Below are 12,174 nucleotides of genomic sequence, written 5' to 3' on the forward strand. Positions count from 1 at the left end.
CAGCAGCAGCACAGAGGAACTGTGTGTGTTTGTGTGTGTGCATGTATAAGCTTTTATGTGTGCAGGTGTGTGTGTTTATGCGTGTGTGTGTGTGTGTGTGTGTGTGTGTGTTGGGGAGGTTAGTATCTATGCATAATGGAGCGCACGTTCATGTGTGTTTGTGTTTGTGGCAGGAGGCTGAGTTTATTTTGCAGCACTCTCAAATATTGCCTGTGATTATCAATCAGCCCCGATGCCGCGGCGGAGACGACGGCCTATAGCTGAACGCCGCGTGATGACACAAACACGCACAGCGAGGCAGCCAGCGTGGTGAACCCAGGGGAAGCTGGGAAGCCGTGCGATGGAAGAGAGATGCGTGCAGCGTGAGTCCAAGTTAAACGATCTCAGAGACGGCGGCTCTCCTCGGGAGGCTAAATGACCATCTGTGATCCTGCACACACAGTCTGGCTCGGCTCCCACTTTTATTTTCTCCCTCCAACCTCTTTTTCACTGCCTGATCATTTGGGTCTGTGCACTTCACCTTCCATTGGACAATATTTACGCAGAGAAATCATAAACATAGGAAACAATAGAAGCAAAGAGGAGATAGAAAAGACATGTTACCAATTTACAACGCTGAGTTAGAGCAGAATTAGCTGTATTGTAGTGTAATTAAATTTGGGTTTGTATGCCACATGTACAGTACCACCCTGGGTGATATTCAACTGTATGTGAGATGATGCAAGAAAACAATCTCCACCCTATAATACAGAAGAATTAGCGGCCGTAAAGTGTATATTAAACCCAGGTCCTTATGTGATTAAACACTAGATAGTGAGAGATAGCTCATGCTCTGACAGAGAGAGAGAAAGAGAGAGAGACAGGGAGGGAGAAAACCGGGGCAACTATAAATAGCACCTTAGAGATGAGGGAGAGGAAAGGCCAGAGAGAGAGAGGCAGAGAGAGGATGGAGAGAGAGAGAGAGAGAGAGAGAGAGAGAGAGAAAAGGGGGGAGGAGGAAAAGAAACAGACCTAAAGAGAGAGATGTGGCCCACAGAGTACACCAGCAGGTCGTTCACAACCAAATTTTTTTTTCTTTTATTCATTATTCAAACAACTGAAGTTCAGAAACAACCAATGCATGTGCAACACATCCATGAACATAATAATAAACCCCAAGAGAAGCACATGTACACAGGTAATTTGGCAGCCGCCTCTTTGAACGAGCAACCCGTTGCATTTACAAGCTCCAAAAAAAAAAAGAAAAAAGAAAAAAGAGGTACAGAATCTCCCAACTGTATAGTAAACAGCTACAGTTCGTTTTGCTCGGCCAATATCGTCGCACAGAAAAGTCCTATTAGAAAGCACATAGGGAGATGCAGCCTAGCTCTGTCTAAACTAGATATGCCAGGAGTGACTCTATTAAGAATACGCACACTCACTTCCAGAATAATTTCCCTTCTGTACAAAGGTGAGAGACAGCACTAAGGGGAACAGCACTGTGCTTCATTTGCTCTTTTTAACACTTAAAGATCACTGTGTCATTAAAATAAGGACTAATTTGTCAAATGCACTTCATATTATACATTAGTGATAATCAAATGCAAAGCCGTTGCCACTTGGTATAATAATTATAATAATAAAAATAATATAAATAATAATAACACTGGGAAACTTCATACTTTCTAATACAATAATAACAACCGTAGTTATACCACCTCTATTTTGTGGTCGCTGTCAACAAACATAGTATTTTTTTTATATCTCTGTATAATTCTTTTAAAAATAGCATTATCATAGGAGGATGAGGAGAGGAAAGGGAGGAGCAGAAGAGATATGTTGCCGTTTAGGTCCAATAACCAATGTGGACAGGGAGAAAGAGAAAGAGAAAGAGAAAGAGAAAGAGAAAGAGAAAGAGAAAGTGAAAGAGAAAGTGAAAGAGAAAGAGAAAGAGAAAAAGAAAGAGAAAATGTAAGGGGTTCAGAGAAGAAAGATTTCAAAGAGAGGAAAGTGCTACAATGTAGTATAGGCATTGATTTTTTTCTCTCTCTTCTACTGGAAACATTCATTTTCAGTTCCACCGCAATTCCTGCTTCGCCGGTTGCAACCTCAGGTACGGTGGCCATTCTAGGACATCTTCAGCCGCCTTTGTCGTCCGTAGAAGTATTTCGTCAGGTTTAGCTGGACTTGCATCAGGTTTAGCTGTCTTTTGTCAGACTTAGATGGAGTTACATCAGGTTTAGTCCACCCAAGTCCATCTAAATCTGGTCCTGGTGCACCCAAGTCCATCTAAATCTGACAAAAAAACAGCTAAAGTCCACAAATCCATAGATTTAGGTGGACTTGGGTGGACTAAACCTGATACAACTCCATCTAAGTCTGACAAAAGACAGCTAAACCTGACTCAAGTCCATCTAAATCTGATGAACTCCATCAAAGTCTGACAAAAAAACAGCTAAACCCGATGCAAGACCAGCTAAATCTGACAAAGTACATCTACGAATGACAAAGGCAGCTGAGGATGTCCTAACATGGCCACCGTACTCCGGTCCTTCGGTTCATACTGTTACATTACAGCCACTCTGGCTCTTACAAACAACAGCGTACCTGCTGCTCAGTGCTACGCTACATCAGAAAAGCCACACATGTATGAGGGAAAACCCTTAATCGTTGGAAAAGATTCGTGAAAAAAATGTAAGAGCTCACAGCCTCACAACTAGCATCAATATTTAAGACAAATGGAAACAAACTGAGGATGACATGCAGGGTTATGCAGCCTCATAAGCAGGTACTGTCTAACATTGCACTAGAACCTTTTCAAAGTAGTTATTTTCATATACAGTGTCTGAGAGATTAAATAACGGGAGATGTGCAACACAAAATAGCCCAATAGATTTCTAAAATACTTGCGAAAACATTATTTGCAAATCTATCAAACCCTAGATTCAAATACTCATGATCTAAATTGTCTCCTTTTTTCCTTGTTATGACAGTAGCTTGTTCCACTTACACCACCAAAATTTGTGAAAAATACCACACATTTCTAGAAATATGAAATCTTTAGGAAATATATCAACCACTTCTGGGAGACAAGCTATTTTTGCACTAAAGCCCATCAGCTTCAAAACGAACTGATATTTATCATGCACTAAGAACTATAAACGTAAGCTGCTGTGCCATTTTGTTACTAGAAAGTGCAATATCATCCCATAAGATATCAAATTTAAGCCAATTTCAAAGTGTCAGATAGCTGCAATAAGCTAGTGATATACTGTAAATAATGGCAGACTAAGACTATGCAGTGGTAGATATCAAATAAATTAATAAATAACAGATTTTAAATAAATAAACAAACATATAATACATAAAGTATGATGGCCAATACTATTTCATCCAACTAAAATGTCCATATAACATAGAAGCAGTTCAACCACTCTCAAATAAATATTCCATGTTTGGTTAAGTTAGACAGTCACTTTGTCAGTCCGCTCTCCATTTGGTTGTGTGTCGGGTGTGTATTGATCATCCCCCAACACTACTGCACTGTAAATCAGTTTGCAGTCTGTTATGTAAGTGTATCAGTAATAATACTATTCTGTTAATCAATAGTGAAACACTGTTTCAACATGGCACATTATTTTGTAACAGAAAAATACATGAATACTTATACTTGTATGACTAATATGTGCGTATGTAACTATCCTAAATAAAAAAAAAAATGCCTCTTTGAATGTAGTGTCTCTAATTTCAGCTATTGTGTTCGTCCATTTAATAGATTATGTGGTTTGAAGGTTTAACACACAGCGGCCTATCCTCTGATCTAACTACATTTGGAAAGGCCTTATCAATTAATCAGTGTCAGAATGAATTGTTAATGCTAGGAGCTTTGTTTCCCCTGCTAAGCTGATATCTCATTGTAAATAATAAACGGTCACTGTGTTAACAGCAACACCGGGCCTCATTGGACAGCTACTTGTATTTGGCATTTGAATGTCAGCTGTGATTGGTAGTTTTTGGTCGTCAGTGAGTGTTGGATGGTTAGGTCAGAGGTGTGTGTGTGTGTGTAACTGTACACAGAGGGCCGGCGTTCAGACCTTCAGTGTAGCAGTAAGCAGTAGCAGTGAGTGCATTTTCAGTGCTCCTATTTCTTCACCCGATTGAGAGTAGTTAGCTAGCTAATACTGTATATTCCACGTTTTATCCCGTCTGTCTGTCTGGCTGTGCGTGCGGTTACGGCTCCCAGTCGTCGTCATGGTGCTGCGAGGCGATGATGACGACCACGGTGAGGATGGTGCACAGCACAATGGAGGCGATGCCGACCGCCAGGCTGATGAAGGAGAAGTTGCGTGCCTCGCGGGAGGCTATCTCCGCCGTCACCATGTCCCCTCTGGCTATCGCCGTGCGCACCTAAGGTTTGGGGAAGGGAGGAGTAGATGGGTGGGAGGCAGAGAGAGAACGACAAGAGAGGGAAGAGAAATTAGATTGGAGGTTATATAACAAGAGCAAGATGCGCAAGTGGGAGCGAGAGAGATGTAGAGAGAGAGAGAGAGTGTCTAGTTAACAGTGTCTGCTAAACAGCTAAAAAACCACAAAGGGATCGATTTCAGTGCGGTACGTCCTGAATCTGCAGAGAGAGGCGACACCACACATTAACAGGCCATAACAACAGATAAAGCTCAAACCGGTGGGTCTATGCCTTGTCAGCTCAACTCAACTCAAACCCAGCTAAGCAAGCCCAGAGGAAAAATCCATTCTGTCCCACTGCGCCGACAATGGTGCCGTTACATAATGTGGTCTGTTCTGTGCGTGTCGGTCAGCACAATCTACCATTACAGTGAGAAACAACAGGAAGCATAAGCCACGGTAGCCACCAGACTGATGCTTTACGTTTCTTCCATCACGCTCGACTTAACTCATACTGTGCAGCAGAATCAATGGAGCCTCATAAAAGAGCAAACCGTGCCTTTTCTGCAGAAGCGATATAGAGGACATTGCTGAGACAGGAGTACAATGACAGTGCAGTGGCATATTTCACTTGCGTAGAAGAAAAAGCACTGAACAAGATAAGTTCTCATTGCATTTGTAACCTAAATTCTGATATCTGCATTGGCAATTTCCTTCTCTTCGTCTCTTTTTATCAGAGTATGTGAAATATCAGATGCTGTTCGACCCGTTCCTGTTAAACACTGATCTCTCCTGTTGTCAAGTCTTGTTCTTTGACAATTCATATGCAGAAATAACAAGCTGGCCTTGGATGGCAGAGTCCGTGCAGCAAAGCAATATAATTGTAGGTCTGTGTTGCATGTTTTCAATGAACTCCAAAATGAACAGCAGATCACATCCACACCAAGGGCAAGTCGTGCTTCAGTTGTTGTCCATGTTAACCAGAAGAAGAGGTGCATGACCATCACAGTCGATGTTTCGACACTAGCCTTCAGGGATGCACTCTCTTGCCTTGCAATCACGTAAATCACATGCAACCGGACAGTCCATGGGTTTGTTTACAAGCTCTGCACGAACATCTCTCCTATGTTTCCTGCTGAACATTTTCTTTACTGTGTACAGTCCATTTAAAATCACACTGCACACACGATGATCAAACTTCTGTAAGTGCTGCATATGCAAAAAGTGGGCTTCCAAATCTTGAGATATGATGAGTCATATATCCAAATCATTAATAGAAGTGCATCATTCAATGTCCCTGTAATATAGGGAATCCAGTCTGTAAAAGAGTTCATTTTGTTAACAAAGGTCTTCATTTACCTGCTATCATTTAAGAACCATAATACCTCATAAGCACCATCATTTATTTTAATTCTGTGCTATGAATCATTCCACAAGACTTGGTGGATATCTCATTTGGGAACAAAACACATCATATAATACCAGAGAAGTGTTAAAAGTAGAATAGAGTTTGTTGATAGGTGTGTTTGTCAGCCAGTAAAGTAGTAGTAAATAAAAAAAGTCAAAAACTATGACCACCAGTCTGTGATCATCATAACGCAAACAATCACCAATATAAACAAAAATTTAACATTTTGAAATAAGAGCATGAATTTATGTCTTTTTTCATCAGTGTGATACTACATACTGTTATGTGTACTATAAATTTAGGTCATGAAGATTAATGTCTCCATAAATAAAATGGTGGCTAAGCTGACCTTAGGGTGGGTTTAAATCCCCGGTGAAGGTGATATGATGTTAAAACACCGCTGGTTGCCACTAACCTGCACTGCTTTGATGATGGCGATGATGCCTGTAGGCCAGAAGCAGCAGACAGTGGTGAGCACGGCGATGGGCAGGTAGTCGTGGGGCGGGCGGCGGTCCATTAGGGTGATGCTGGGGGGCATCTGCATGGGATGAATCTGGCCTGGTGGGATCCCTGGGTGGCCTCCTCCACCCGGCATGTAGGGCTGACCCTGATCACAGAGAGAGAGAAAGAGAGAGAGAGAGAGAGAGAGAAAGAGAGAGAGCAGTAGCACTTTACAAGAGAGTATAACAGTTGTATAGCTGCTTACAAAGCACTTTCCAGTGAAAAGACGCAGGAACAAGGTTACACAAGCACAGAAGAGGACAGCGGCAAAAACAAGGACATGGTGGGGGGTGGGACACGACCCTGGTTAGGGTGAGGGGCGGAGGCGGAGGAAAGATTATACCAAGTAATAATAACAACTTTATTTGTATTTTTGACAGTAGCCCGTCAAAGTGATTTAGATGAATTTGTTACAGTCTGGTTGCCTTGCAAGTCAGGCGAGACTTCACAAGTTAATCACAGTGCAGAGCCCTTGAAGATTAGCCTTCAAAGCCAGCTGGACGGTTTTCACTGGGCCCGCCTTGTTACGAGCCACCTATAGAGCTCAGACGTGCCTCTCCTCTGAGCTTCTGGAAGCATCTTCTCTGTGCTTCATAGCCTCTGGCAATAATTAATATTAGCTGTAAGGGTTGAGAGGGATATTAGAGAGCGCCCTTGTTTTATGCTTAACCAAATTAAAGTCTGTTTAAAGTTGGCTTAAAAGAAGGTGCTCACTGGAGTCATGGGTAATTTTTTTTTATTTGCACCAGACAGCTTCAGTCTCTGAGCTCATACAACAGCTGCATGTATTAATGCATTGACCATTGGTTTGTAACTGTTTGGAAACAGGGTTTTTGTGGTGAAACCATAATAACTGATGGCCACAAGTGATTCACAACATTTTTATCATGTGTATGTATCTATTTTACGATCTTAGCGTTTCTTGTTCCTTGTCAGTTTCTTGTGGCTAATGTTAGTTATCGTCAGAGGCCCTGAACCTAAAGGGTTGTGTGTGTCTGAGCTCTGGTGGATCCACTGGCCAGAAATGTCTCAAACTGTGATCAACCTGTGAAATCGCGTCTAGCCTGCAAAGTGAGGAGGTTTCAGTACAGATGTTGCCCTTGATAACGTTGTCCTCCTATCCAATGCAAACCCCTATACTCCTATATAACTATATAGGCTAACGTCAAAGCAGATTCTTACAGATGATGGTTGAGCAGATTAGACACAGCAGACTCAGCTCCAGCTCTGTTCTCACTTCATCTCATGACACTTGGTGGTGAGACTTGGTGGTGTGGTAACACAATAGTAGTTGCATGGTTAGTTAACTGGCAACTGACAATAAACTACAAAACAATGGTGATCAGCTGAGGAACGTTGCATGGGCTTCAAATGTGTTCACTGGAGGTGCGCACTAGAAATATCTGGAATCCATATGTAGAAGAAAAAAGAAGAAAAAATCCAAGGCACTCACCCCTGTATAAAGTTAAAAAGCTTTTATTATCCTTGGCTATTTCATGTTAAAATGCACCAGAGCGTTGCGGCCCCACCAGGCCTTCTTCGGGGTGCAAAGAACAATGAAAACATATTTTCAATGTTGCTTTTTGGTTCCTGATTTCAGCTGTAACCAGTTCCCAGAATGAGCCAACCAGGACCAACCAGGACCAACCATTACGTTTGTAATGTCAGCATGTATTAACTTACTGTACACACCCAGAACTATCCACAAGCGCACCAATACTACTGCCAATCCCAATAAAAGTAGTGCGGTGCAAAACCTGAAACGGTAAAACCCGATACCTCATCTCTTTCCGCCTCTGACTCACCGATGCCATGGGGTAGACGGGTACGTAGGCTGTGCAGGGCTGCAGCTGAAGGGGGTATCCCGGGTGGAGGTACCCTACAGGGGGGTGGGGCATGGTGCCTCCGGGGCCTTGGGTCTGCACCGTGTAGCCCTGCGGCGCGCCCGGCGGTCCCAGCGGGCCGCAGTGGAACTGGGTCTCTTGGAGGTAGCCCTCTGAGCCCGGAGGCGGGGGCGGAGGAGGGTAGTTGGGCTGGGAGCCGGGCGCAGGAGGCATGTTGGGGTGCTGGGGTACGTTGGGGTCTTGGGGCCCGGGGAGGTACGGAGGGGGCTGCATGGTCTGACGGCCAGAGTCATCGAGACCTGGGATGGGAAGAGAGGGGAGAGAGAAAGATAAAGAAAGAGGGAGAGAGACAGCGAAGGAGAGAGAAAGATAAAGACAGAGAGGGTAGGAGAGAGACACGACAGATAAATAATGAGAGAATGAGAGCGGGGGTAGAAGGAATAAAGAAAAGAGCAACGAAAGACAGAGATGTGTGAGAGAAGGCATGTTATCTAATCTTCATGCTCCGGCTTCTCACTTTCCTATTACACATCCTCAGCACTATATAGATCTCTCGCTTGTGCGTTTCCACCTGCACACTTTGCCGGCTTTACACGGATGCCAGCATGTCAAATACAAAACGCCTTATCTCAGCTCTTGGAGGGGGGAAAACAATTACACAGAGCTGAGCTGCAAAGCAAGACATCAAACAGGATTCACAAAGAAAAAGCCTCTTTCCCACCAGTACAGCCTGTGCGCTAATGATGACAGTGATTGACATATTCTCTCTCCGTTAAAAATGAGGTTTATCGGCGGTAAAAGGTCAGAAATATGACATTTTTGCCATCGGAAGGGCTTCATCAGATGGTCTGTCTGAGGCACGTCTGAACATTTTAAGGTCACACCTCCGCTCCTGTTGTTAAAGCTCAGTATTTCTTCAACACTGCAAGTGATTGACAGGGTGCCATGTTTTCACAGCGCAGAAGCGGATAAGTGTGCAGTAATCCATGCTGACAGGGCCTTCGCAGCACACGGTCGGGAGGAGAAAGAGGGAATGAGAAGGAGAAAGAGAAAGACAGAAAGGTGAGGAAGCAAGAGAGGAAGCTAGGGGGAAGGAGGGAAAGAGGGAGGACTTAACGGGATAGAAAGAGAGGAAACGGAGAGGAGAACGAGAGCAGGAGGCAGCCAGAGAGCACGGGAGAGAGATATGGTTGAGTGATGAGGGATGACTTGTGCTTGGGGACGGGCGTTACGTAAGTCCCTCACACTGTCACAAGCAGAACTGGACCAGAAGCAGACAGAGGGGAAGGGAGCGAGCACGAGGGAGGGGACACCTTCGAAAGGTCATATGGATACAGTAGCATGATGGCACACAACCGAGGAGCGGCGAGGAGAGTGTGAGAGAAAAAAGAAAGTGGAGACGGATGTTGGTGTCAGCACTGATTTGTAAATAGGCCTGTATGGTTCTTTTTTTTTTTTTTACATTTTTGACCAATTTCTCCATTTAAAGTATACTGAAAATGATCAAAATTGTGTTGAGACTGAACTAAACAGGAGAGAGAAACCAGGTGTGTTGTGGTTTTTCAGTTTTTTCAGGTTTTGATGAGTGAGATAAATAAACATGAGCTGGTCAGAGGGCCGAACCAATGGCTTTACACAGCACTTTGTGATATGGCAGCTGGCTTTTATCAATTATTCTATAAAAAGCACCAAAATTCACTAAAAATTACTAGTGCTTATTTTTAGTCACAAGTCAGTAGTCACTATTCTGTCAGTAACTAGGCCTTGCCACTATTGTAATTTTACTGCTTGCTATATAATAGATACTAGTTCTACTAGTGACCAGTTCTCACAATTTAAATAGTGACTAGTAGTATTTTGATAATAATGAAGATATTAACATAGATTTATTATTACTAGACATATTTTATAAATACTAGTCAAAAGATAACAAGCCAAAACTAAATGTTGATCAGACAATTTGTAGGTTTTTAAAACATACAAAATACAAAAAAAAAAAAAAAAACCCTACTCATTGAAAAACTACTAGTCTGTTCAGTAGCAACGAGTAACGATGGAACATTCACTGGTGAAGAGTGGAATAGCAACTAGTCTTCAATAAATAGTTACAAGTAAGGAATGAATAATACCAGTAGAATAGGATTAGAGACTAGTGCTTATTAAAATAGTGACTTGTGAATAAGGAAATACTACTAGTAAAAAAAATGTTGTAGACATCTAAATCACGTTGATATCTAAATGAGAATTTACATATTTTAGTGACTAGTAGGCCTACCTTTTAGCTGGCAGAATAGTGACTACCAACTAATTGAGTACTGCCTAATGTTTAGAGATTAGTGCTTTTTAGGGAATAGTAAAATGAATATTGCTGGTTTTGCAGGTGTGAATCAATCAGGCCCTGATTAGATGTTAAGGATGAACAGCAGCAGGGAAAACCTCCATACAGCCATACAGTGACTTCACATTCATGTTGCTGATCACCACTGGGCCACGGGCCAAAATCACTGTGTTACGCCTATACAGTGAGAGAAATGTGATATCTCCTATAGCCTAACATTCACACCCATAGTTTTGCTGTGGTATTTGTAGGCTATAGTATCCTTCTAAAGTATTTTATAGGATTACTATAGCTCTTTTTTTTCGTAAGGGAATGATGTTTTCTGCAGGCCTCATCCTGGGAAAAGGTAATCTTGACTAATATTACATATCATACAATAAAACCCAACAAACAGCCACATTAAAAGGCCGAGCTGCAGTCTGTGCCCTCTACAATGTCAGTGTAACTTTGTGGGTTTCATTCCCAGCCTCCTCCCCCGGTAACATGGCGCTTCTACCCGCCGCACACCTTGGCAACATCCGCGGACGTGAAGAATCCACCGCTGGAAACCGGGGGGAGACGAGGCAAATTAGCTACTGTGCACGAGAGCATTACGTAGCCTACTTAAACGCCTGTCAAACACGCGCACGTCAAGGCATGCATGCCACAGTAGGCACGCGCGCACACACACAGACACCCACATTATCTTTTTCTGTATAGTCAGAAGAGTGTAGGCCTGTGATAGAGAAGTGGAGAAGAAAAAATAAAAAATAAGATTGTAATCCTATAATACATTTTGGAAGAATATCAGAGGAAATCTTTAAAATATCATGCAAGTACAGGTAAAAATGATAACACAGAAAAATCATAATACTACAGGATATAGAAATATCATAAAGTACGATAATGCCAGTATAAACTCAGTATTGAGTACCACAGACGCACTCTAAGTCCCCTAGCAGCCTAATTATAGTGATTTTTCGCCAGGCTGCTCCCACACAGCGGTGCACCAGCCTATAGAAACAGCGCTTTGCAGATAAATAGCGGATGGCAGAGATGTTGACAAGGGGGGGCTGAAGAAAAAAAAATGCAGATGGAAAAAGATATCGTCAGCCCCGACGGTGGCAAAACCGTGTCCATTTGTCACAGTAGGATAAATGATGAGAGGAGGATGGATGGATGGAGGGATAGAGGTGTGTGTGTGTGTGTGAGAGAGGGGGAGAATTGGCTCAATTAGGCTTTCAATTACAGCGGTTACAATAGAATACGCAACGTTAACATCATATGGATAAAACCCCCACTCACCGTGTTTTTCCGACGACATGCCTCCCGGTCAGGTTTCTTCTTGCCCCCTCCTTTTGATTAAATGTGTTTTTTTTTTTTTTTTTTACTCCACTTGACTTCGTGAAAAATCCTCCTCTCGCGCTGCTGCAGACTTTTTATTCCAAATATGTACAACCCATCTTCAAGATGTCTTCATCCCAACATCCGCGGGTTAAAAAATCGCCTAATAACTTCTATCTTCCAGTTATTTATCCAAGCCGGTTACAGTGTGCAGCTGCTGTATTCAGACTGTTATTCCCAGTGTCTTTCTCCCTCCCTGTGGCTGGTAATAAGGTTCTCCACTAACGCGTCGCCGTACATTGAATTAATCAGACACAGAGCTATCGTTGTCTTAAAGCGACAGCCTGGACTGGGAAAACACACAGGCACTGGGCTGG

At 42.8% G+C, this 12,174-nt stretch overlaps 1 protein-coding gene across 1 annotated transcript; it reads right to left on the minus strand.

Moving 5' to 3' along the window:
- Nucleotides 1-4,209: 4,209 nt before the first annotated feature.
- Nucleotides 4,210-11,777, minus strand: prrt1 (proline-rich transmembrane protein 1). Its single transcript, XM_071898419.1, has 4 exons — nucleotides 11,759-11,777; nucleotides 8,098-8,435; nucleotides 6,207-6,398; nucleotides 4,210-4,386 (listed from the first exon to the last, which is right to left on the minus strand). Exons 1-4 carry the CDS (start codon nucleotides 11,775-11,777, stop codon nucleotides 4,210-4,212), a joined length of 726 nt encoding a protein of 241 aa, XP_071754520.1.
- Between the last annotated feature and the right edge of the window lie 397 nt (nucleotides 11,778-12,174).

The sequence above is a fragment of the Centroberyx gerrardi genome, chromosome 19 (assembly GCF_048128805.1).
Source record: "Centroberyx gerrardi isolate f3 chromosome 19, fCenGer3.hap1.cur.20231027, whole genome shotgun sequence".
NCBI classification, from domain to species: domain Eukaryota; kingdom Metazoa; phylum Chordata; class Actinopteri; order Beryciformes; family Berycidae; genus Centroberyx; species Centroberyx gerrardi.